The sequence below is a fragment of the Rhinatrema bivittatum genome, chromosome 19 (genome assembly GCF_901001135.1).
Source record: "Rhinatrema bivittatum chromosome 19, aRhiBiv1.1, whole genome shotgun sequence".
NCBI classification, from domain to species: Eukaryota; Metazoa; Chordata; class Amphibia; order Gymnophiona; family Rhinatrematidae; genus Rhinatrema; species Rhinatrema bivittatum.
Genome location: NC_042633.1, coordinates 44,467,305 through 44,494,163, shown reverse-complemented (window position 1 = coordinate 44,494,163; position 26,859 = coordinate 44,467,305). Strand labels below are relative to the sequence as shown.

General features: G+C 50.4%; 1 protein-coding gene across 2 annotated transcripts in view; it reads right to left on the bottom strand.

The window, feature by feature from the left end:
* LOC115080559 (E3 ubiquitin-protein ligase Rnf220-like) overlaps positions 1 to 26,859 on the bottom strand; it is a 124,308-nt gene that overhangs the window by 1,725 nt on the left and 95,724 nt on the right. The window contains exons 3-13 of one of the 2 annotated variants that reach the window (XM_029584784.1): positions 24,302 to 24,887; positions 9,489 to 9,612; positions 8,623 to 8,665; positions 8,006 to 8,095; positions 6,178 to 6,220; positions 5,350 to 5,396; positions 4,905 to 5,028; positions 4,422 to 4,521; positions 3,389 to 3,478; positions 1,958 to 2,075; positions 1,727 to 1,801 (exon numbers count right to left, since the gene is read on the bottom strand). In XM_029584784.1, the coding sequence (XP_029440644.1) occupies positions 1,727 to 1,801; positions 1,958 to 2,075; positions 3,389 to 3,478; positions 4,422 to 4,521; positions 4,905 to 5,028; positions 5,350 to 5,396; positions 6,178 to 6,220; positions 8,006 to 8,095; positions 8,623 to 8,665; positions 9,489 to 9,612; positions 24,302 to 24,857 (1,410 nt within the window). In that variant the 5' untranslated portion in view covers positions 24,858 to 24,887. The remainder of the gene's footprint in view (positions 1 to 1,726; positions 1,802 to 1,957; positions 2,076 to 3,388; positions 3,479 to 4,421; positions 4,522 to 4,904; positions 5,029 to 5,349; positions 5,397 to 6,177; positions 6,221 to 8,005; positions 8,096 to 8,622; positions 8,666 to 9,488; positions 9,613 to 24,301; positions 24,888 to 26,859) is intronic. The other variant, XM_029584785.1, reaches the window with a different exon arrangement.

The following is a 26,859-nucleotide window of genomic DNA, read 5'->3' as shown; positions in this document are numbered from 1 at the left end:
CTAACCTGGCTGCCCCTTGCCTTGTCCTGCTCTTGTCTAGGTCTCTTGGTGGCCTAACCTGGCTGCCCCTTGCCTTGTCCTGCTCTTGTCTAGGTCTCTTGGTGGCCTAACCTGGCTGCCCCTTGCCTTGTCCTGCTCTTGTTGTCTAGGTCTCTTGGTGGCCTAACCTGGCTGCCCCTTGCCTTGTCCTGCTCTTGTTGTCTAGGTCTCTTGGTGGCCTAACCTGGCTGCCCTTGCCTTGTCCTGCTCTTGTTGTCTAGGTCTCTTGGTGGCCTAACCTGGCTGCCCCTTGCCTTGTCCTGCTCTTGTCTAGGTCTCTTGGTGGCCTAACCTGGCTGCCCCTTGCCTTGTCCTGCTCTTGTCTAGGTCTCTTGGTGGCCTAACCTGGCTGCCCCTTGCCTTGTCCTGCTCTTGTCTAGGTCTCTTGGTGGCCTAACCTGGCTGCCCCTTGCCTTGTCCTGCTCTTGTCTAGGTCTCTTGGTGGCCTAACCTGGCTGCCCCTTGCCTTGTCCTGCTCTTGTCTAGGTCTCTTGGTGGCCTAACCTGGCTGCCCCTTGCCTTGTCCTGCTCTTGTTGTCTAGGTCTCTTGGTGGCCTAACCTGGCTGCCCCTTGCCTTGTCCTGCTCTTGTCTAGGTCTCTTGGTGGCCTAACCTGGCTGCCCCTTGCCTTGTCCTGCTCTTGTTGTCTAGGTCTCTTGGTGGCCTAACCTGGCTGCCCCTTGCCTTGTCCTGCTCTTGTTGTCTAGGTCTCTGCCTGGCTTGTTCCTCTATTCCTGTACTTGTCTTGCCTTTGGTTCCCTTCTGCCTGTGTGTTCATGGGCCCTTGCTCTGTATGAGCTCCTGCCCTGTTGAGGCTTCCTGCCTGCCTGCCCTGCTTCTGTCTTGTCTCTTGCCCGTGGTCCTTGTCTTGGTTGGGCCTATCTGTGTGCATTCTGTGTCTTGCCCTGCCTCAGCCCACTAGTGACCGCCCTTATCAGTGGTTCCTTGCGGTGTTCCTGTCCCATTGCCTGTGAGCCTCCCAGCGGCCTTCCTGTTTCCTGTGGCCCCTTGCCTTGTGTTGCCTTGTGTCTTATCCAAGCCTTCCAGAGGCCTATCTTGTACTTCTGGATTCCTTGTCCAGTCCTTACCTTCTCCAGGCCTCCTAGTGGCCAAGTTCTCCTGTGTGTTCGTTGCCCTATCCCCTTATCCAGCCATCCTGACTGTGACCTAGACCTCCATATCCTAAGGCTGAAATGAAAGCGTATTCAGAGCCTGAGAGGAGGGTGAGAGTTTGCATTAGGAGACGTCCACACAGCCTGCCAGCTCTGCCTAACCTACTGCTAGTGCTACGTTTCCATAGCGCTACAGGACATAGGCAGCACTGCTCTAACATACAAACAGGCAGTCCCTGCCCCACCGAGCTTACAATCTAATAAGACAAACATACAGGACAGGAGACTTGGGGTGTTTCATAAGGCCAGAGAATGGTTAAAAGAAAAGGAAGTTAATGAAGCTGAGACTGTGAAGAGACCTCAGAGGATATTTATTTGCAAAGCCTTTGCATTGGATTTCCCACCGGGCTCATTTCTGGGGTGTCTGCACCATGCAGAGCACTGTGGGTAACCCCTCCCCTCCCCCCCTTCCAGTGGGGAGATATAACTCTGGTCCCGGCTGCAATCACCCCCCTAGGAAGACGGAGAGTCAGACAGACAGCAGGAGACGGACGGGGCAGACGCAGATACCTTACCAGCGTGCGCAGCCAGCACTGCTCACAGTGGATGTGCCAACACTGAATCGAAGTGAGGGGCACGGTGTAGGACTCCTGTGAGAGAAAGCACATACATCGGGCCTCAGTCAGCAGGCGGGACAAATCTCCAAAAACAAGAGAGGAAAGGCAAATCAGGAAGGGGGAACTGGGAAGTCATGGAAATGGAGAGGTAGGGAGAACAGAGAGCGTAAAGGGAAGGGGGTCCCTTACCAAGCAAATATGACATTTGTACAAGTCAGAGCGCAGCAACCTTTCCGTCAGCTCCTGAATTTGAACTTTCAGGATCTCCATGTTGGCTGCAGATCCGGATGTGTTCTCAATGATGGATCTGGAAAGAACAGGAACATGAGAAAAAAAACCAGAATATAACTTGTCCAGTCCCCCTTATTCACTACCACTAACACCACCAAGAGCAGGGAGCAGACCCTCTCCCATCCTCTGATCCATCACCATCATCAACAGGAACAAGACCCTCTCCCATCCTCTGATCCATCACCATCATCAACAGGAACAAGACCCTCTCCCATCCTCTGATCCATCACCATCATTCCCAAGGACAGGACCCTCTCCCATCTTCTGATCCATCACCATCATCTCCCATCCTCTGATCCATCACCATCATCTCCCATCCTCCTGATCCATCACCATCATTCCCAAGGACAGGACCCTCTCCCATCCTCTGATCCATCACCCTCATTCCCAAGGACAGGACCCTCTCCCATCCTCCTGATCCATCACCATCATCTCCCCTCCTCTGGTCCATCACCATCATCTCTCATCCTCTGATCCATCACCATCATCTCCCATCCTCCTGATCCATCACCATCATCTCCCATCCTCTGATCCATCACCCTCATTCCCAAGGACAGGACCCTCTCCCATCCTCTGATCCATCACCATCATCTCCCATCCTCTGATCCATCACCCTCATTCCCAAGGACAGGACCCTCTCCCATCCTCTGATCCATCACCATCATCTCCCATCCTCCTGATCCATCACCATCATCCCCAAGGACAGGACCTTCTCCCATCCTCCTGATCCATCACCATCATCTCCCATCCTCTGATCCATCACCATCATCTCCTATCCTCCTGATCCATCACCATCATCCCCCTCTCTCATCCTCCTGATCTATCACAGTAATCTTTTGGATAATAGAAGGACTAGGGGGCACTCTATGAAGTTAGCAAGTAGCACATTTAAAACTAATCAGAGAAAATTCTTTTTAACTCAACGCACAATTAAGCTCTGGAATTTGTTGCCAGAGGATGTGGTTAGTGCAGTTAGTGTAGCTGGGTTCAAAAAAGGTTTGGATAAGTTCTTGGAGGAGAAGTCCATTACCTGCTATTAATCAAGTTTACTTAGGGAATAACCACTGCTATTAATTGCATCAGTAGCACGGGATCTTCTTAGTGTTTGGGTACTTGTCAGGTTCTTGTGGCCTGGATTGGCCACTGTTGGAAACAGGATGCTGGGCTTGATGGACCCTTGGTCTGACCCAGCATGGCAATTTCTTATGTTCTTATGTTCTCTCCAGCATAGAATGACCCCCTTCAGTGCTGCTAGCCATCCTCACTGTTACAATCACTTGCAGGAAATTCTAGAAGAATATGCAGCTGGGAGAAGAAGCCCTGACTTACCCCTTAGCTGTCACTGTGCTGCCTGAGCACAGATTGCCAGATCCACCTTCTATGTCTGCCTCTGAGCTCCTGGGATCTGCTGTTGTATGTCTGAGCAACCAATGAAGAAAACCACAAATAGCTGGCATCTTCCAAAGATGTGTACAATCATGTTAGTGTCACTTAAGTTACTGTAACCCCCACAGGAATCTACCTGCATGCATGTAAATGCACACAGTCTCTCTCACGTACTGAGAGTGTCTCTCTGTATCTTTAACTCTCATACGCATGATATATACCTTTCCTAAACATGGCATCCTACATTGCTGCAGACAGCACCCTAACTCCAGTAATGACTGGTAGGGAGTAGCCACAGATAGCACTGGTCAGAGTGTGCAATTCTGAACACCACACCTCAAAAAAGGTACAGAGAAGGGCAACCAAAATAATAAAGGGAATGGAACAGCTCCCCTATGAGGAAAGGCTGAAGAGGTTAGGATTTTTCAGCTTGGAGAAGAGACGGCTGAGGGGGGATATGATAGAGGTCTACAAAATCATGGAAAGACGAATAGGGAAATTTCAATCGGTTATTTAGTCTTTCAGATAATAGAAGGACTAGGGGGCACTCCATGAAGTTAGCAAGTAGCACATTTAAAACAAATCAGGGAAAATTATTTTTAACTCAACGCACAATTAAGCTCTGGAATTCATTGCCAGAGGATGTGGTTAGTGCAGTTAGTGTAGCTGGGTTCAAAAAAAGGTTTGGATAAGTTATTGAAAGAGAAGTCCATTAACTGCTATTAATCAATAAGGCATAGACACTGCTTATTAGAGGCATCAGTAGCATGAGATCTACTTATTGTTTGGGTAATTGCCAGGTTCTTATGGCCTGGATTGGCCACTGTTGGACACAGGATGCTGGGCTTGATGGACCCTTGGTCTGACCCAGCATGGTATGTTCTTATGTTCTTATGTTGTTCCTTTCTAGATAGGAGATTCACCCCCTCCCTCCACACGAGGAGGGGAGCCACTGAGAGCAAGTCAGAAAGGATACTTGTGCTTGGCGAAGGAGGGGAGATCCTCTGCCTCGGAGTCCATGTCCACGTCGCTCTCCTGACTCAAGCTGCTCCTGGGGGTGGACCCTCTGCCCTCTGCTTCGGTGAGATGAGAAGGAAGAATGGGGAGGAAAAAAAGGAGATGTGTAGTGAATCTGGAAATCTGCTCATTCTTGCTCCGATCCCGAAAGGAGGAGGGTGGGGAGTGAAGCTGAGCTGACATTCCCCTCCCTCCTCTTCCCTCTGCACTGAACATGTCGGGGAGTTTGCAGAATCCAAGCCTATGACGTAAATAAAACTGATGAAACGCTTCGGCTGAGGGCTGCTGCTCTATCTAGGGCTTGCCATGAAATAACTGGAGCACGCATTCCTTTGACCTCTTCTCTTCCCCCCTTTGCCGCACTCCTCTCCTGAGTTTACAGGTGCGGTTCCTCCTCTCTTCCACAGGACCGGGGGGGGGGGGGGGTGTGACCTGTCCTCACCTTTCGTCTCCATGAAGCTTTTCCTTGGGCTCTGGTACTCGTACTCCCCCCAGCGGACGCCTTCAGGAAGTTCGTCTTCCACCTCCCCCAGTCTAGGGTCCCTCATCATCAAGGGCATCGCCATCTGGAGTCCACAAGGCACCGAGCGGGAGAGGAGGAAAAAAACTGCTTAAAACCAAGCGCATGGGAGCTGAAACGAGTTCTGTGTTACTAGGGGAGGGGGACAGGAAAAGCTGAGGTCATTGCGAGTCGCCTCGAGGGTCGTGGCCGGTGTGGGAGTCAGTACGAGCTTTCAGAACTAGGCGGATCTCTTTTACCTCGAGGTGCCGATCGCCCTTCTGTCTTTGGGGTCGGGGCTCAGCAGCGGGCGAGAGATTCACCCCCACGAAAGGTTTCTGTCACTGAGCGGGAGGGAGGGTGATCACAAGATGACTCGAGCACTCACCTGCTCGTCCAGGTCCGACTTCATCCTTTTACACCGCCCGGCTCTGGCTGCAGTAGAGGAAGAGAAGACGTTTAAAGAGGGGACTCTGGTAGGGTGAGAGAAATATCCAGCAAGGCGAGTTCAAGCTGAATCTGCTGGGCCTGAGAACTTGCCTTATCTTCTAGGCTACCCTGATCCCTTCCTTCTGGCCTCCTTCCGGCACTCTTCATGCAAAGAGCTCCCCAAGGATTTGGGGGTCGAATTTTCGAAACCATTTGCCCGCATAAAACCCAGGTCAAGGACTTTACTTAACAGGTCTGGGGCATCCAATCTAATGTAATCTGATTACATGAAATACAGGGACAGGTTCCCGGAAGGAGCTGAGGTTTGCCCACGGTGCTTTTCTGTTTTAAAAAGGATGCAGGTGAATGACCCCTTGCAAAGGGCAGGTCTGTGCGTTGTGAGGGCCGATGACCTGAGAATTCCCAGAGCAAACTCATGCACGCGACTCTACCTCGAAAACACTCAGCAAAAGCTGCGCACCATGCGGGTTGTTTGGCAGTTCCCCCCCCTGAGATTAAAACTCTCCTTCTTAGAATCCAGGCACTAAAATTTGTCCCAGATTTGTCTCTGATCTGTCCTCGGACACAGAGCTATGTCCTCCAGACGGACAGACAGATGCACTGCTCCAGGACATAGACTAAGACGAGATAATAATCTTGGTATTCATCCCCTCAGCAGCTCAGTAAGAAGGCCCCAGCATCAGTCAGACGACCCAGTGCGACCGTCCCATCTGCTCCCTGGAGTGCAAATTATCCCATTTCTGACTGCCCCGAAAGTGCCTCTTACCTCCCAGGCGAGCTTCCCTGTTGGATTTCACCTGCAGAAACGTCTGTGAGAGAAAAAAGCAAAACTGAATGCCCATAGAGCCAGCAGACCCCCCTCCCCCCCAGCTCCTGTCAGACCCCCCCAGCTCCTGTCAGACCCCCCAGCTCCTGTCAGACCCCTCAGCTCCTGTCAGACCCCCCAGCTCCTGTCACTGTCTGCACCCCCTGCATCTTCTCTCAGGAAAGTTCCCGTCCTGAGCACCGTTACAGACAGTGTCAGACCCCCCCCCCAGCTCCTGTCAGACCCCCCCAGCTCCTGTCAGACCCCCCCAGCTCCTGTCAGACCCCCCAGCTCCTGTCAGACCCCCCCCAGCTCCTGTCAGACCCCCCAGCTCCTGTCAGACCCCCCCCGCTCCTGTCAGCCCCCCCCAGCTCCTGTCAGACCCCCCAGCTCCTGTCAGACCCCTCAGCTCCTGTCAGACCCCCCCAGCTCCTGTCAGACCCCTCAGCTCCTGTCAGACCCCCCCAGCTCCTGTCAGACCCCCCCCAGCTCCTGTCAGACCCCCTCAGCTCCTGTCAGACCCCCCAGCTCCTGTCACTGTCTGCACCCCCTGCATCTTCTCTCAGGAAAGTTCCCGTCCTGAGCACCATTACAGACAGTGTCAGACCCCCCCCCCAGCTCCTGTCAGACCCCCTCAGCTCCTGTCAGACCCCCCCAGCTCCTGTCAGACCCCCCAGCTCCTGTCACTGTCTGCACCCCCTGCATCTTCTCTCAGGAAAGTTCCCGTCCTGAGCACCGTTACAGACAGTGTCAGACCCCCCCCAGCTCCTGTCAGACCCCCCCAGCTCCTGTCAGACCCCCTCAGCTCCTGTCAGACCCCCCAGCTCCTGTCACTGTCTGCACCCCCTGCATCTTCTCTCAGGAAAGTTCCCGTCCTGAGCACCGTTACAGACAGTGTCAGACCCCGCCCCAGCTCCTGTCAGACCCCCCCAGCTCCTGTCAGACCCCTCAGCTCCTGTCAGACCCCCCCAGCTCCTGTCAGACCCCCCAGCTCCTGTCAGACCCCCCAGCTCCTGTCAGACCCCCCCAGCTCCTGTCAGACCCCCCAGCTCCTGTCACTGTCTGCACCCCCTGCATCTTCTCTCAGGAAAGTTCCCGTCCTGAGCACCGTTACAGACAGTGTCAGACCCCCCTCCAGCTCCTGTCAGACCCCCCCAGCTCCTGTCAGACCCCCCAGCTCCTGTCACTGTCTGCACCCCCTGCATCTTCTCTCAGGAAAGTTCCCGTCCTGAGCACCATTACAGACAGTGTCAGACCCCCCCAGCTCCTGTCAGACCCCCCAGCTCCTGTCACTGTCTGCACCCCCTGCATCTTCTCTCAGGAAAGTTCCCGTCCTGAGCACCGTTACAGACAGTGTCAGACAGACGCTGCCCTCCGCCTGGGATGTGCCGCACAGGCAGAAAGATATTCATTCCGGTGGGCAAGGGCAGTGGCAGTGAAAAGCTAGGGCTGAAGGGTCATTCCTGTATTTATTTCTTGAACGTGGCTGCCGGCAGGGGAGTTAGGTGAAAGCCTCAGGGAGGGTGGGAGGATGCGTAAGTAACTGGCACTGGGTACAACCTTCAGATCTCAGAGGTTCCTCCTGAAATCCCCGCGGCTGCACATTAATATCTCACTGCCCCCTGGTGGCTGAACCTGGGAAAAGCACTCGGGGAGCCCTGTGCCCATTACACGGGAGCTGCTGCCCGCGCCAGCCACGAGGAAGGAACGAGCCCCCCAGGAAACCCCCCCACAGCCAGCACAGGGAGGAGGGGGGGAGCTGAGGGCCCCCTCCTGCAAGATACCCCACCTGCTGTCTGTCCAGCTTGTGTCCGTCCTCCAAGGCCTGGGGAGAGCTCCTGGGAGAGTCCGCGCCCTCTTTCTCTGGAGCAGGAGGAGACTGAAAGTAAATAAAAGTCAGCATCACACCTACAGATTCATCACAGGTCTTCAGCAAGGAGAAGCTCAACCCTAGTGAGGGAAATCATGAGCTGGGGTAGGAACTGCTCTGAGGAGAATCTGAAAACCTGCACCAAGAGGCAAAATGACAGGAATGAGCAAAAGTCAAACCGAATGAATAGAGGTACAGCTGCCACTGATTCAGCCCTCCCCTCGCTGCCAGTCTGAGCCCTCCCCTCACTGCCAGCCTGAGCCCTCCCCTCACTGCAAGTCTCTGGCCCCAGTGCCAGTGTGAGCCCTCCCCTCACTGCCAGTCTCTGCTCTCCTCCCGGTGCTAGTCTGAGCTCTCACCTCACTGCCCGTCTGACTGGACTCAGATTCAGGAAATGTTATTGGCATGAAGATTTCTGCATGTGCTTCCAAATTAAGGAATGGTTAAAATAAAGCCGTGAATGTAGTAATAAGAGTAAAAGAAACTCTCTCTCTCCCCGACTCACTCACTCTCTGAGTCTCACTACCTCCTGTTACCTGCTGAGAGTTCTCCTCTTCCTCCTGGGATGGCTCCAGTAGGCTACGGATAAAAAGACAAACCTTCATGTGCAAGCTTCCACGTTGCTGCTTCCTTGTGATTTTTTTTAATTGAAATGTTTGAATTTACAGCTCATAAAACTCAAATATTATCAATGAAAAAGTATTCACAGCTAGTTCCCATTATAAGTAACACTGGATAAACCATTCTCTTGCAGATTAGGATTAGATTAGGTTAGGAAGTAAGTGTAGGGCTATGCAGGGTGTCCCATGCACATTAAACAGTGACAATGAGTAAACTGCAAATAACGCACGTTGTGCACCAAACGCCAGTCCAGGCTCCAGCATTTTAAGATCCTGATGCAGATCATGCTTTCTGCAAGAAAAGCTCCCAGATTTTAGGAGGGTTGGAATAAAAGTCCCTTGGAAACTTTTGCTTCGGAAATTTCTACTTCCTGCTGCAGTATCTGCCCCTGGGCTGCTGCAGTAAATAAACTGCAGACCTGCTGCTCTCTGAGGAGAGGTCTGGGAAGCGCTACAGCACCCACAGACTGCCCACAGACTGCCCAGGGGCAGCAAAAACCTGACTCCTGGCATCTCTGGCACCTGTTGTACGTGAGATTAATAGGGGCTCTTCACTAACAGCACATTAGCTGCCTAGTGACAGATTTATCTCACGTTTTCCCCAGCCCAGCCCTGCTCACTTTCTAGTTATCAGGCTCCCACAGTTCTGATCCTGAAGAAGCTCTGGGGAGGCAGAAGAGGATCACCAGAATCGCTTTTATTATTTACGGGCACGGCAGGCCCAGCGTCAGGGTCACCACATGCTGTGCGCCAAGCTAGGAAGGGGAGAGGGGTTCTTTTACCTGTCTGACAGCTGGACGAAAATGTCCAGCTCATACTGCAAATGTTCTTGTAAATGTGCACGCTGCAGCTCCCTGGCACAGAGTGGGCAGTGCAGGGGTGAAGAGCTGCCCACCTTCTTATCCCCTGCATAAAAAAAGACAAAGCAGAAATCACTAAACCTAAAGAGAAGGTGCATCATACACCCCCTCCTGCAAATAAACTCCAGCAGCTGTGAGCTCCCCCCATACCCAGTGCTCCTGCACCATTGCCTACAGCACCTCCTGCTGGGAGAGGCTGGGACTGCAGGAGCTGTGACTCCCTCCATACCCAGTGCTCCTGCACCATTCCCTACAGCAGCTCCTGCTGGGAGAGGCTGGGACTACAGGAGCTGTGACTCCCCCATACCCAGTGCTCCTGCACCATTGCCTACGGCGCCTCCTGCTGGGAGAGGCTGGGACTGCAGGAGCTGTGACTCCCATACCCAGTGCTCCTGCACCATTCCCTACAGCGCCTCCTGCTGGGAGAGGCTGGGACTGCAGGAGCTGTGTCCCCCATACCCAGTGCTCCTGCATCATTCCCTACAGCGCCTCCTGCTGGGAGAGGCTGGGACTGCAGGAGCTATGACCCCCATACCCAGTGCTCCTGCACCATTGCCTACGGCGCCTCCTGCTGGGAGAGGCTGGGACTGCAGGAGCTGTGACTCCCCCCCATACCCAGTGCTCCTGCACCATTCCCTACAGCACCTCCTGCTGGGAGAGGCTGGGACTGCAGGAGCTGTGACTCCCTCCATACCCAGTGCTCCTGCACCATTCCCTACAGCACCTCCTGCTGGGAGAGGCTGGGACTGCAGGAGCTGTGACTCCCCCCCCCCCCCATACCCAGTGCTCCTGCATCATTCCCTACAGCACCTCCTGCTGGGAGAGGCTGGGACTGCAGGAGCTGTGACTCCCTCCATACCCAGTGCTCCTGCACCATTCCCTACAGCGCCTCCTGCTGGGAGAGGCTGGGACTGCAGGAGCTGTGACTCCCCCCCCCCCCCCCATACCCAGTGCTCCTGCATCATTCCCTACAGCGCCTCCTGCTGGGAGAGGCTGGGACTGCAGGAGCTGTGACTCCCCCCCCCCCCCCATACCCAGTGCTCCTGCATCATTCCCTACAGCACCTCCTGCTGGGAGAGGCTGGGACTGCAGGAGCTGTGACTCCCCCCATACACAGTGCTCCTGCATCATTCCCTACAGCGCCTCCTGCTGGGAGAGGCTGGGACTGCAGGAGCTGTGACTCCCTCATACCCAGTGCTCCTGCACCATTCCCTACAGCGCCTCCTGCTGGGAGAGGCTGGGACTGCAGGAGCTGTGACTCCCCCCCCCCCCCCATACCCAGTGCTCCTGCATCATTCCCTACAGCACCTCCTGCTGGGAGAGGCTGGGACTGCAGGAGCTGTGACTCCCCCCATACACAGTGCTCCTGCATCATTCCCTACAGCGCCTCCTGCTGGGAGAGGCTGGGACTGCAGGAGCTGTGACTCCCCCCATACACAGTGCTCCTGCATCATTCCCTACAGCACCTCCTGCTGGGAGAGGCTGGGACTGCAGGAGCTGTGACTCCCTCCATACCCAGTGCTCCTGCACCATTCCCTACAGCGCCTCCTGCTGGGAGAGGCTGGGACTGCAGGAGCTGTGACTCCCCCCCCCCCCCCCATACCCAGTGCTCCTGCATCATTCCCTACAGCACCTCCTGCTGGGAGAGGCTGGGACTGCAGGAGCTGTGACTCCCCCATACCCAGTGCTCCTGCACCATTCCCTACAGCGCCTCCTGCTGGGAGAGGCTGGGACTGCAGGAGCTGTGACTCCCCCCATACCCAGTGCTCCTGCACCATTCCCTACAGCGCCTCCTGCTGGGAGAGGCTGGGACTGCAGGAGCTGTGACTCCCCCCATACCCAGTGCTCCTGCATCATTCCCTACAGCAGCTCCTCCTGGGAGAGGCTGGGACTGCAGGAGCTGTGACTTCCTCCATACCCAGTGCTCCTGCACCATTCCCTACAGCAGCTCCTGCTGGGAGAGGCTGGGACTGCAGGAGCTGTGACTCCCTCCATACCCAGTGCTCCTGCACAATTGCCTACAGTGCCTCCTGCTGGGAGAGGTTTCTTGCTTGCTGTGTTTCTGTGAAATTTTTCTAGTTAATGACGCTAAACATTTAACATCTGGAGTGAACTCCAGATGTTTTTGTCTGGCTGGAATGAAATAATGGTGTTAGTGAAAGTCCTGCCCTGGCTGCAATGATCTCCAGATTCCTGTCATTCACAGTCATTGATTAGCTCTGTCCAGGTCATGACACATCAGCCCATTTAATTCTAACAAAGGCTCTCATTTGCCAGACGTTTTTCTTCCCATAAAGAAAGTATGGGGAGGCTCCTTAATAAATCAGGCCCAAAACAAGGGTCAGTGTCTGGGTAAGCAGCAGCTATTAATCAATTCCTTTCACTCCTTACTGCCAGCTTTTGTATCTGAGTGCATCGTATACAGACACAGGAAGCCACCACCTGCAACCCAGGAGGACCGTCAGAGACAGAGAGAAAGCGCACACAGAGCAGAACGTGCCAGAGACACCTGCAGTGCAGACACAGAGAGTGCAAGAGACACCTGAGGTGCAAGCTATACAGAGAGTACACAGACAGCAGAGTACCAGAGACCCCTACAGTGTAAGTTATATAAAGAGTACATAGAGCAGAGAGTGCCCAAGACACCTATAGTGCAAGCTATAAAGTACAAAGAGTGCCAGACACCTGCAGTGCAAGCTATAGAGAGAGTACACAGACAGTAGAGTGCCAGAGACACCTACATTGTAAGTTATATAGAAAGTGCACAAAGCAGAGAGTGCCCGAGATACCTACAGTGTAAGTTATATAGAGTACACAAAGCAGAGAGTGCCCGAGATACCTACAGTGTAAGATATAGAGAGAGTACACAAAGCAGAGAGTGCCCGAGATACCTATAGTGTAAGTTATATAGAGTACACAAAGCAGAGAGTGCCTGAGATACCTACAGTGTAAGATATAGAGAGAGTACACAAAGCAGAGAGTGCCAGAGTGCAAGCTATATAGAGAGTATGCAGACAGCAGAGTGCCAGAGACCCCCTCAGTGCAAGCTAGAGAGAGAGTACACAGACAGTAGAGTGCCAGAGACACCTACATTGTAAGTTAATTAGAGAGTACACAGAGCAGAGAGTGCCAGAGACACCTACAGTGTAAGTTATATAGAGAGTACACAGACAGTAGAGTGCCAGAGACACCTACATTGTAAGTTATATAGAGAGTACACAGACAGTAGAGTGCCAGAGACACCTATATTGTAAGTTATAGAGAGAGTACACAAAGCAGAGAGTGCCTAAGACACCTACAGTGTAAGATATATATAGAGTACACAAAGCAGAGAGTGCCAGAGTGCAAGCTATATAGAGAGTACACAGACAGCAGAGTGCCAGAGACCCCCTCAGTGCAAGCCATAGAGAGAGTACACTCAGAGCAGAGCGCCAGAGACAACTACAGTGCCTTCTGCTGGGAGAGGTTGGGACTGCAGGAGCAGAGAGTGCCAGAGACACCTACAGTGCAAGCTATAGAGAGTACACATAGAGCAGAGAGTGCCAGAGGGTATAAGAAACTGCTAAGAGGGGATACGATAGAGATCTATAAAATCATGAGAGGTCTAGAATGGGTAGATGTGACTCGGTTATTTACTCTTTCAGATAATAGAAGGACTAGGGGGCACTCCATGAAGTTAGCATGGGGCACATTTAAGACTAATCAGTGAAAGTTCTTTTTCACTCAACGCACAATAAAGCTCTGGAATTTGTTGCCAGAGGATGTGGTTAGTGCAGTTAGTGTAGCTGGGTTCAAAAAAGGATTGGATAAGTTAATGGGGGAGAAATCAAGTTGACTTTGGGAATAGCCACTGCTATTAATTGCATCAGTAGCATGGGATCTTCTTGGTGTTTGGGTAATTGCTGGGTACTTGTGGCCTGGTTTGGCCTCTGCTGGAAACAGGATGCTGGGCTGGATGGACCCTCGGTCTGGCCAGGTATGGCGACCTCTTATGTTCTTAAGTGTAAGTAAGCAGAGAGTTATTTGCTGATCATTTTAAAGTGGAAATGCAGAGCTTGATAGTTATTGAAATGGATGAACTTCACAGGAGGGATGTGTGTAATGCAAGCTTATTGCACATCTGGAGATTCACAGGAGGGATGTGTGTAATGCAAGCTTATTGCACATCTGGAGATTCACAGGAGGGATGTGTGTAATGCAAGCTTATTGCACATCTGGAGATTCACAGGAGGGATATGTGTAATGCAAGCTTATTGCACATCTGGAGATTCACAGGAGGGATGTGTGTAATGCAAGCTTATTGCACATCTGGAGATTCACAGGAGGGATGTGTGTAATGCAAGCTTATTGCACATCTGGAGATTCACAGGAGGGATGTGTGTAATGCAAGCTTATTGCACATCTGGAGATTCACAGGAGGGATGTGTGTAATGCAAGCTTATTGCACATCTGGAGATTCACAGGAGGGATGTGTGTAATGCAAGCTTATTGCACATCTGGAGATTCACAGGAGGGATGTGTGTAATGCAAGCTTATTGCACATCTGGAGATTCACAGGAGGGATGTGTGTAATGCAAGCTTATTGCACATCTGGAGATGCCTCTTATTTACTGTAACTAGAAAGGACTCTCCCTCATTGTGTCCTGGGCCCTCCCCCAGCCTCTTTTATCATGGAAAGACCACCAACGACGACCACGGAGAGCTGAAAGACCAGCACAGGCCTTGGGGTTGGACCTTTAACTGCTTTGGTTTTATTTTTACCTCCTTTATTATTCGTATATTTGCAAAATAAAATTTCCAAAACAAGGGGTTTCCTCTCCCCCCCCCAGTAAAACAGGGGAGACAGAAATCTGGATTGATGAGCGGAAATGTCTCAGCTTTATTTGTAGAGAAGATGGAATTGCTTTGTAGACTGATGGAGTGGGGGGGGGGGGGGGGATGAGCGGTTTGGATATTTTATCTATTTAAAAGGAGAAAGGTCATTAACTCAACACAAAATGAGAGGTAGCTGGGCCAGCAAGGTAGAAATAAAACTAAAGACAAGAGAGAGATATTAAGACATGCCTGAGAAGGTGTCTTGTGAGGAAAAAGGCTCCCTGAGGAGGGGGCGTGAGAAAGGTTTATTCCCTGGGCAGGAAGATGGCAGGGTTTCCATGGCCAGGGAGGGAGGAATGCACAGAGCCAGGGCGCGGCAGCTTTCCCTCATAACTGGCGGATCGGCAATGCAATTTAAACGTACGCACAGCGTGGAGAAGTTGACGAACCCCGTTTCAAACTGCCCGTGCCTCCAGACGCAGCCGGGTTTGGCGAAACACAGGTCCGTGTCGGGGGAGGGGGGGGGGGACCCTGCTTAAAATCTGTGCCTTTCTGAGCAATAGAGTTGCCGATACAAAAACAAAAAGAATATCTTTCATGAAATTATTGCGAAGTTGTGGGGACTTATTGAGCTATCTGCATTCCTCATAAAACACAAAACATTTTTTGTGCACACAACACAATTTGTGCTCATAAAACAAATATTTGTGTAGAAAACATATTCTCTGTGCGTATAGCATGCTTTGTGCACAGAAAACTTGATTCGTGTATTAAAAGGGTAATTTTAAAAGGAGTTACGTGGACACATCATAGCGATTTTAAAAAGCCATTTACGTGTGTAGCTCCTACGGACAATTTAATGGTTATGTATTGCAGCAATTTTTTTTAAAAAGCCATTTACGCAGGTAAACCCAATTTTAAGAGTGCAAACGCTTTTTAAAATGAGCCTCTAATTCTGCTTTGTGCAGATAAATCCTGAGTGCACACCCCCCAGAATACAAATTTTATGCTCAGGCCCCTGCAAACCCTAGCTCTGGCCGGGAGTTACGTTCCCAGCCTCCCCACGTCTCTGCACTGGAGAGTAACAGTGTGAACGCGTGCACACGCATACACACGCAGGGCCCTGATTTCACAAAGCATTTAAATACTTAAAACTGGTTTTGCACGTGCAAATGCACTTTACCCGTGTAAGTGAGCTTTTGAAAGTTGCCTCGGCGTCTGCCATTGAATGGCCCGCAGGGTATTCACGCGCTGAAGGGCGCTTCCTAGCTACGTTTATAGGCGGAACTCCTTTTAAAATGCCCTCGTTTTGCGCCGGCCTGGGTGCACATTCTGGGGACGTGAAACTCCTTGGCTGCATGATCGGGGTAAAGCCCGCGCATGTTTGTTACGATTTATGATATTTCTCTTTAACAAAAGGAAGCGATGAGCTCCAGAGAAAGCAGCTCCCAAGATAAGGGCAGCCCGAGTATCAGGGGAATGGTTTGTCCTGCCACTTTCAGTGCAAGGCCAGGTTTTGTCTCTCAACCACAAGCAGGTTTACTACCAAAAAACAAACAAACAAACCCATTAAATGCCCTCAGTGGAAAATGACTTGGCATCTGCAAACCTCGCACACTTCCCACTGGATCACAGGATCGCAGTTCCTGTCCGAGATATAATCTCTTGTACCTTGAAGCCAAGTCATTTATGAAGCCAGTGGAAAAGCCTGCAATCTCACAGAAGCCCCTCAGAAGTGCCCTAAGCTCGCCGCAGTCTCCGCTTTCTGTCCAGAAATGCAGTCACCATGCACCCCGGCTCCCTCATGTGAAATTCCCTCTGCTCAAAACCTAAGATGCAAACGGGAAAAGGCTTGGGAGGAGGGCTGTGTACACAGGCGGCCACTATTTGTCACCTTACCAGTGCCCTGAAATCAGCAATTTTCCGCCTGCTTGGGGGTCCGCGGGCAGAGAAAAGGCCCCTCCGCTGCACTGGGCCTGTGGGATAGGAGGTTTCCTAAATCCTGACAAAGCATGAACAGGACAAATTGCCGAAAACTGTTTCTCAACAGGAGGTCCTGAATGCGCCTCAGCTGCAAACCTTCCTAATCACTGCTAAGTGACCCATAATAACCCTGCATTCAAGCAGTGCCATTTACATTCTGCACCCACAAGCACAAAGGGGAGCCAGGGAGATGGCTGGGAGGAGTCCTGTAAGTAATGGAGGAGGTGGAGAGCGCTGCTATAAGGAATGGAGGAGTGAGGTGGTAGGTGGTGGAGAGAGGTGCTATAAGGAATGGAGGAGTGAGGTGGTAGATGGTGGAGAGAGGTGCTATAAGGAATGGAGGAGTGAGGTGGTAGATGGTGGAGAGAGGTGCTATAAGGAATGGAGGAGTGAGGTGGTAGGTGGTGGAGAGAGGTGCTATAAGGAATGGAGGAGTGAGGTGGTAGGTGGTGGAGAGAGGTGCTATAAGGAATGGAGGAGTGAGGTGGTAGGTGGTGGAGAGAGGTGCTATAAGGAATGGAGGAGTGAGGTGGTAGGTGGTGGAGAGAGGTGCTATAAGGAATGGAGGAGTGAGGTGGTAGGTGGTGGAGAGAGGTGCTATAAGGAATGGAGGAGTGAGGTGGTAGGTGGTGGAGAGAGGTGCTATAAGGAATGGAGGAGATGGTATTGGAAAGGAAGGAAGGGTCCTGAAGGAATGAAGGAGTGACAGGGGAGGTGGTGGAAAGGGCACAGAGAACAGAGAGTGCAAGAGACACCTGCAGTGCAAGCTAGACAGAGAGTGCACAAAGAGCAGAGAGTGCTCCTTCCATCTCCATCTTTCAATAGCCTCAGCACTCGCCTTACATTCTCTTCCATGCCTCATAGTTTTCTCTAGGGAATAGCTCAGCTACATAGTAACACAGTACAGGACAACAGAAAAAGACCATCTGACCCATCCACTCTGCCTGGTTATCATGTCCACACTGCTGAGGATACATCCCATCTGCCAGCCTCAGAGTGTGACCACCTGCAAGATTTCTCCTTATCCAGTTATCCTTCTGTGCTGCTAAGGATATATCCCATCTGCCAGCCTCAGAGTGTGACCACCTGCAAGATTTCTCCTTATCCAGTTATCCTTCTGTGCGGCTAAGGATATATCCCATCTGCCAGCCTCAGAGTGTGACCACCTGCAAGGTTTCTCCTTATCCAGTTATCCTTCTGTGCTGCTAAGGATATATCCCATCTGCCAGTCACAGAGTGTGACCACCTGCAAGATTTCTCCTTATCCAGTTATCCTGTGCTGCTAAGGATATATCCCATCTGCAAGACACAGAGTATGACCACCTGCAAGATTTCTCCTTATCCAGTTATCCTGTGCTGCTAAGGATATATCCCATCTGCAAGACACAGAGTATGACCACCTGCAAGATTTCTCCTTATCCAGTTATCCTTCTGTGCTGCTAAGGATATATCCCATCTGCCAGCCACAGAGTGTCACCACCTGCAAGATTTCTCCTTATCCAGTTATCCTTCTGTGCTGGTAAGGATATATCCCATCTGCCAGCCTCAGAGTGTCACCACCTGCAAGATTTCTCTTTATCTGGTTATCCTTCTGTGCTGCTAAGGATATATCCCATCTACCAGCCTCAGAGTGTCACCACCTGCAAGATTTCTCTTTAGCTGGTTATCCTTCTGTGCTGCTAAGGATATATCCCATCTGCCAGCCTCAGAGTGTCACCACCTGCAAGATTTTTCCTTATCCAGTTATCCTTCTGAGCCGCTAAGGATATATCCCATCTGCCAGCCTCAGAGTGTGACCACCTGCAAGATTTCTCTTTATCCAGTTATCCTTCTGTGCTGCTAATGATATATCCCATCTGCCAGCCACAGAGTGTCACCACCTGCAAGATTTCTCCTTATCCAGTTATCCTTCTGTGCTGCTAATGATATATCCCATCTGCCAGCCTCAGAGTGTGACCACCTGCAAGATTTCTCTTTATCCAGTTATCCTGTGCTGCTAAGGATATATCCCATCTGCAAGACACAGAGTATGACCACCTGCAAGATTTCTCCTTATCCAGTTATCCTTCTGTGCTGCTAAGGATATATCCCATCTGCCAGCCACAGAGTGTCACCACCTGCAAGATTTCTCCTTATCCAGTTATCCTTCTGTGCTGGTAAGGATATATCCCATCTGCCAGCCTCAGAGTGTGACCACCTGCAAGATTTCTCCTTATCCAGTTATCCTTCTGTGCTGCTAAGGATATATCCCATCTGCCAGCCTCAGAGTGTGACCACCTGCAAGATTTCTCTTTATCCAGTTATCCTTCTGTGCTGCTAAGGATATATCCCATCTGCCAGCCTCAGAGTGTCACCACCTGCAAGATTTCTCCTTATCCAGTTATCCTTCTGTGCTACTAATGATATATTCCATCTGCCAGCCACAGAGTGTGACCACCTGCAAGATTTCTCTTTATCCAGTTATCCTTCTGTGCTGCTAATGATATATCCCATCTGCCAGCCACAGAGTGTGACCACCTGCAAGATTTCTCCTTATCCAGTTATCCTTCTGTGCGGCTAAGGATATATCCCATCTGCCAGCCTCAGAGTGTGACCACCTGCAAGATTTCTCCTTATCCAGTTATCCTTCTGTGCGGCTAAGGATATATCCCATCTGCCAGCCTCAGAGTGTCACCACCTGCAAGGTTTCTCCTTATCCAGTTATCCTTCTGTGCTGCTAAGGATATATCCCATCTGCCAGCCTCAGAGTGTGACCACCTGCAAGATTTCTCCTTATCCAGTTATCCTGTGCTGCTAAGGATATATCCCATCTGCCAGTCACAGAGTGTGACCATCTGCAAGATTTCTCCTTATCCAGTTATCCTTCTATGCTGCTAAGGATACATCCCAGCAAGTGACCACCTGCAAGACTTTTCCTGATCCAGGATGGTCTTTTTGTCCTGCTTCTTTGGATTCCACCATGATGGATAGAATTGCACTCAAGATCCCTGCTTAATTCCCTCAGCACCCCACTCTTCCCAAGCCTAAGCAGATCCCAAAGAGCCAGCAAAACTAGTATTGCCACTGCCTGATGAACATCTGGCCTGCTAGGGTCATAGTCAGCAAAGCCAGGGCCGGAGAGAGCAGGAGTTAGGCCCGCGCCAGCTCAGAAAAGTAGATCCCTATGTACGGCTCTGATGTGATACTTCATAAGAGAAATCGTTTTCTAAATTTCCCAAATAAGTTTTATTTATTTAAGATGGCTTTACGAGCTTTTTTGTTAGCGAATTCTTCAATTACAATTGAAAGTTTGATTTATACATGTTAGAAATAGATATATTTAGCTTTTTTCTAAATTTCGCCCAACAAAAGTAGACCCGAGCCAAATGGCCATGCTGGCGCCCCTCTCTCTCCTGGAGTGAGCAAAGCAGACCCAGCGACATGAGGGCCAGGAGGTAATGCGGCTTTTAAACCAGATGATGGGTGAAGTGCAAGGTTCGGAATGATGAGTCTTTGAAGGATACGAATAGACAGGGGAGATAGGGTGTCCCAGCAGAGAGGTTGCAATAAGTGCTAGTGGCCCAGGTGTCTTTAAGTAGAGAGCAGGCAGAGCAGAAAGATCTCAAATTACCCCTGTCAATTGATGAGCAGGTTATTAGTACAAACAAAAAACATACTTTGAAACTGAAATGCTAGAAGTCTGAAAAATAAAATGGGAGTGTTAGGGTTTATGGCAGTGAAAGAAGAGGTAGATATAACTGGTGGAAGGAGGAAGGACACTGTGATACCAGGGTACAAATTATATTGAAATGATGGGATGGTGGAGGGCTGGCTCTATATACGAAAGAGGGCCTTGAGTCAAACAGGATAAAAGTTCTTGCAGTACAAATGCAATGCTGGATTTTTATGGATAGAAATTCCGGGTGGAAAAGGGAATAAAATAATAATGGGGGTGTATTACCATCCACCAGGCCAGAGGGAACTAAAAGACAATGAAATGCTAAAAGAAATTAGGGACGCCTACAAAATCAGCAGCACAGTAACAATGGGTGATTGCAATTACCCCAGTACTGACTGGGAGAATGTCACATCGGGACATGCTAGAGAGGTAAAGTTCCCAGACGAAATAAAAGACTGCTTCCTGGAGCAGCTGGGACAAGAACCAACAAGAGGGGAAACTATTTTAGACCTCGTCCTTAATGGAACACAGGATTTGGTGTGAGAGATCGCAGTGTTGGAGCCACTTGGCATTAGAATAGTGATCACAACATTATCAAATTTGACTTAATAACTGGGGGGAGGACATTAAAGAAATCTACTGTGACAGCATTTAACTTTCAAAAGGGCAACTATAATAAAATGAGGAAAATGGTTAGGAAAAAACCTGAAAAGAGAAGCTGCAAAGGTTAAGATTTTACACCAGGCATTGACCTTGTTTAAAAATACTATCTTGGAAGCCCAGACCAGATGTATTCCACACATTAGAAAAGATAGAAGGATAAATGACTACTGGCATGGTTAAAAGGTGAGGTGAGAACAGCTATAATAGCTAAAAGAACACCTATTAAGAAATGGAAAAGGGATACGAATGAGGAAGAAACCAGTATGAGCACTGGCAAGTCAGATGCAAAGTATAATTTGAAGAGAAGCTCGCCACGGAAGCAAAAACTCATAATAAAATCTTTTTCAGGTACATTTCAAGTCAGCTGGATGATCAAGGGGTAAGAGCAGCACTTAGGGATGACAAAGCCATAGCAGAGAGACTGAATTATTTGCTTCGGTATTCACCGAATATCATGCCAGAAATGATATTCAAAGGTGATGATTCAGAGGAATTGAAACAAATCTCAGTGAACCTGGAAGATGTACTTGGGCAAAATGACAAACTAAAGAGTAGCAAATCACCTGGACCAGATGGTAAACATCCCATAGTGCTGAAATAACTGAGAAATGAAGCTGAGGACCTGCTATTGGAAATTTGTTAACCATCAGTGACATCATCTATGGTGCATGAAGACTGGAGGACTGCCAATGTAACGCCTATTTTTTAAAAGGGATCCAGGGGTGATTCAGGAAACTACAAACCAGTGAGTCTGACATCTGTGCCAGGCAAAATGGTAGAAATTATTATGAAGAACAAAATTACTGAACATAAAGATAGGCATAGTTTAATGGAACAAGGCCAACATGGATTTAGCCAAGGAAGTCTCGCCTCACCAATCTACTACATTTGTTTGAGGGCATAAATAAACCTGTGGATAAAGGGGAACCAGGTGATACAGTGTATCTGGATTTCCAGAAAGCATTTGACAAAGTCCCTCATGAGAAAGATAGAGCAGAATTAGAAAAGGTACAGAGAAGGGAGACCAAAATGATAAATGGGATGGAACAATTCCCCTATGAGGAAAGACTAAAGAGGTTAGGGCTCTCCAGCTTGGAGAAGAGACGGCTGAGGGGAGGGGAGGGCTATAAAATAATGAGTGGAATGGAACAAGTAAACATTAATCAGTTGTTTACTCTTTCTAAAAGTACAAAAACCAAGGAACACACAATGAAGTCACTGGGTGATACATTTAAAACTAATAAGAGAAAATATTTTTTTATTCAATGTATAATTAAACTTTGGAATTCATTGCCAGAGGATGTGGTGGAAGCTGTTGGTGTAGCTGCATTTAAAAAAGGTTTGGGCCAAGTTCCTGGAGAAAAAGTCCATAAACCATTATTAAGGTGGAGGACTTGGAGAAATCCAATTCTTATCGATGGGATAAGCGGCCTGGGATCGTTCGACCTTTTGGGACCAGACTTGGGCACTGCTGGAAAGAGGATGCCGGGCTTGATGGACCCTCGCTCTGACCCCAGCCTGGCAAATCTTACGTTGGTGTCTTCCCTTAGAGCGTCTACAAATTGCCGAGCTTTCAGCCTGCCAGACAGACCCGGCCGCTGGTCTGATTCCAACAGGAGTTGGGCTCCCACGCTTCAGTCCCTGGCTGAGAGGCGGAAAATTCAAAGGCAGCGCCAGGAGACGTGCCGGGTCCAGGAAACGGATGGTGACAGCAAAATGGCGCAGCAGCAGAAGAGTCCTGCAGCGCTAACCCAATGGGCCCTGCAGTCTTTATCGACCTCCCCAATCATCCCTTGCAGGTAAAGGCGATGCCCATGTCCAGCCTGGCCACCTCGCTCCAGTCCCCCTGAGCCCCCCCCAGTAAGGCAGGCTGCCCTCCATCTGCTCCGAGACTTAAGGAGCCCTGCTGTCCAATGCACCCAAAAGGAATTAACATCACAAAAAGACAAGATCCCAAAGGAAGACTTTGTTTAAAACAAAAGAAAAAAAAAGAGGGGCCTGTACAGCTTGCTGGGGGAGGATTGTTCCTGGGTCTGTACCGTGTCACTGGGTCCTGCTGTGAGACAAACACCAGGCACTGTGTGTGTTCAGCTCCGCCAAGCCAGGCATTAACCATTCACCCAAAACACAGAGTGACGCCCTCTCCTCCCTCCCGGAAAGGGGGACCCCCCTGCTCTTACCCCTAGTGGGGGGGGAAATGCAGGGAGAGTGAAAGTGCTTCCTGGCACCAGGGGAAAAGCTACTGGGAAGTGAATTTCCCATTATACAGAGGACAGCCGGCTGCTCAGCCAGCGACTTGGAGTGAAGCAGGTCGGGTCATGAGCAGCGCCGCTGGTGAAATTAATCTCCACAGTCAACAAATAGTCAAGCTTTCACGTGGTAATCAGTGGAAGAAAAAATGTAGGAGCAAGTCCCATAAGGGGAAAAAAAAGAACTCGTCTTGCTTAATGTCAGGCAAAACGATGCATCCCCTCGCGTCCTTAATAGACAGGATTTGGAGAGATGGTGATAGCAATGAGGCACTGGGGGTAACCTGCACTGAGCGGCGGTTACACCCCTGAGCACCTTGCTGGGCAGACTGGATGGGCCGTCTCTGCCTTTCTCTGCAGACAGGACAGGGTTACAGACGTGGTGTGCACGGGAGTCCTAGCGCCATGAAATCATCTGAGTAACAGGTACAGGAGTGGTCCCTGGCTCTGTGTGCATGAGAAAGCCCCTTTTCCACCCTCCCTGCAGTGCACAGGGAGTTCAGGGGACGCGCTGTTTGCTTTTCTCAGAGGGGCAGAGGATGCGGGGGCTGGAAGCTGTTAACTCCCCTTTTCTCCCTGTACACAATGGTTTTCTGCATCCTTACCCATTTTATCTGCCTTCTGCTGCTGCTGCAGGTGTGTGGCATCCGCAGCTCTGTAAGGGGGGCGGTTTAATTATCCCTAGGGGGGGGGGGTCGTCTCCTCCTCCAAACTCTCTTTTCTGCAGGTGGCCCCGCTCTCAAGCAATCTCCATAAGAAAAGGCCAGAGGAAGAGACAGGGGCGTAGTGTGAGACCCTGATCTGAGGCAGGAGGGAGAGAGGAAGAGGACAGGCAGACGGAGACAGGCAGAGTCCCACTGCAGGAGCTGAGAAATGTGGCACTGGGCAGCCCTAAGGGCAGTGAATCCACATGAAAAAGCTTCCAAAGATGCTGTTGTGCACAAACCTGTGTATGGTTCCCAGTGTCTGTGGCAAGAAAGGAAGCCAAAATCCACCTAACTTCCATGTCGCTCTGGAATGCGATCTGTGTCCAGCTAAGCCCCATATCAATGACAGGGAGCCCCCCAGAGACTCCCTCTGGTTACCCCTCTCCTCCCTCTCTGCTACGGGCAGGCACAGCCTGCTGGCTCTGCATTTCAAGCACTTGCACCCCGGTAAATTCACCTGCTTACAGCAACCTACACAATGGGCTCTCAACCTGTGCAGTGTCTAAAGAAGCTACTGCATCGCATCTCAAAGGGTCAGAGGCAGGGAGAGGGAGTAAATACAAGGAGGAGGTAGGGAGGGAGAGAGCAATACAAGGAGGGCTACACGCAGGGAGAGGAGCAGAGATGTAGGGGGAAGAGAAGAGATGGAGGCTCACTTACCTCGCCTGCCGGGGTTCTGCCTGCGATCGGGGGAGCTCCTGAAGGTGACGGAGCCTGCCGTGAGCCCAGATTCTCGGGGGATGATGGTTCCTGAAGCCTCCAGGTCTGCCTCCAGTGCCAGATAGCGCACCTGGGGGGGCTCCGAGCTGCTCTGGGCCTCCCCTCTCCTGCTGGGGTGTAAGCCCCCTGGAAAACACTCCACCTCTTCGGGGAGATGGAAGGGGGAGAAGGGATGGAGGGCCCCACCGTAGCCCAACATCCCCACTCCGGCGCAGTCCAGATTGGGGGCTGTAAACTGGGGGTGGACTGGGAGCAGCTGGGAAGGGTAGTCCCTGCCTGGGACGGGGCTGGCGAGGCGCTCGGGATGATGGTACAGAAGGGAATACGCCGTGCTCAGAAAGGGCAGCTGGGTGGCCTTCTCCAGGGTGACAGGGACCCCGAAGTGGCACGGCTGCTGGCATGTGCCGCTGGTGCCCTGGGTGCCCTCTGAGGTGGACGCCAGGACCAGCAGTGCTGGCGAGGTCAGAGAGCCGATCAGGCCTGAAGGGTTCTCCATGCTGCAGGTCTTCTCCTCCCCGGCAAGCACCTAAAGAAAACGAAGCGAAAGGTCTGCAGGGGTCAGCGAAGAGAGTGCAAAACCAAACCTTCAAGAGGATGTGGTTAGTGCAGTTAGTATAGCTGGGTTTAAAAAAGGATTGGATAAGTTCCTGGAGGAGAAGTCCATAAACTGCTGTCAATCAATAAGGAATAGTAGCTTTGGTTTGGGTACTTGCCAGGTTCTTATGGCCTGGATTGGCCACTGTTGGAAACAGGATGCTGGGCTTGATGGACCCTTGCTCTGACCCAGTATGGTATACGTTCTTATGTACCCACCATCACCACCACCATTGCCAGCCTGAGCTAAGAATCGGGAATGGCACAGTTCTGCCCCTACAGCAGTTTTACACCAATACCGAGGAAAGTTCCACAGAAACCAGCTCTCTGGTAACATTTTGGCATTAACCTACCAGACAGACCCAATAAGTGCCGCCTACAATCAGCGCAATCAGTGCCCTGAGCTCCTGGACCAGCAGCGGGCACTGGATGCGCTAGAAACCTGCTCCCGCTTAGTATAGAGTCTTTCCAACAAGGACCTGCGGGGATTGAAGCTGATCCATCGGATCCCTAAAAATAAAATATGCAATATTTCTCCTACACTGCATCAAGGCTGCAACGTCCCTAGCCCAGACGCCTGGACCAGATGGTTTTCCCATTTTGTGTTTATGAGAAAAATGTTTGACACATCTGGGCCATTATACGTTTGGGCACTGGGGATCACAGGTTAGAGGCTCTGTGCAATGTCTGCCCCAGCTCTTCCTATCCCACACCCCCTAAAAAAATCTGAGCCTGTGAAGGTGAAACAGAGAGAGAGAGAGAGAAGAAGAAGAATCTTATTACAAGGATTTATCATATTGTTGCTCCAGTGAGAATTTTGAGAAAAGTGGGTGTATTAAAACCATGGTAACCTGGTGAGAAGAAATATGAGAACATATAAAAGGCGTGAGGGTAAACATTTAGTACAAATGTTACCATCTAAAATGTTTTGCCATTTGAAGCTATTTGTTAAGTCCTTTTCAGCTTTTATTCCAACTTGATGAAATAGTCTTCCAGTTGATATAAAGGCAGAAACAGAGTTAAAGCATTTCCAGAGAAAACTGAAAATGTGGATGATATGAACAATTTGTAATTGATATAATTATATGTAAATGCTAATCCTATATTGTATATTAATAGCAGGGGACTGGGTCAGATGCATTTATGAATGATAGGTGTGGTATTTGTGGTTGAAACATGAATTTGTATGTTTTATTTGGTTTTAAGTTTCATGTATCATTTTATTCTGTTGTACATTGCTTTGGGCATTTTTAACAGTAAGGCGATTAATAAATGCATGCAAATAAATACATAAATAAATAAATGATAGGATGATCAAGTTGTATATTTAGATGCATTAACTTGTTGTAAGGTTTCTGTGGATAATGCAAAGAAATCTGACATCTGCAAATTAACAGGCTGCCTGCTCTCTCCACGCAGCACGCACTGCCCCCTCTCCTAGGCTCGTGATTCAGCATGCAAATGAGGGGGTCGCGCTAAAAGGAGGCGCCAGGGACGATTGCGCACCCCTAGCGTCTCCTTGGCCCAAGAGAGGTGGCTGTCAGCAGGGTTAGGAAAACGGATGCTGGTAAAATTGCGCGTCTGTTTTCCTAACCTGATCCGCCGGCACGCTTTTTAACCCTTCCCTCCTCCGACTTAACTTTGCCACGATATTAAGTCAGAAGATGTACAGAAAAGCAGTATTTGCATGTGATGAGCACTGTTAGTTCCCGGGAGGGGGGGTTGTATGCGCAATACGGACGCACTAAACCCCTTCTCGTCTGAGGTTTTATGGACGCGCGTGCATCCTGGGTTATACAGTGCGCCCAGCTGAGCCTGAATAAAACCCCTTGAGTTACTGAGTGAGACTGCCTGGCAGGGCAGAATTAGCTTAAATTCTCCTATGATAAGATTCGGGGGCGGCT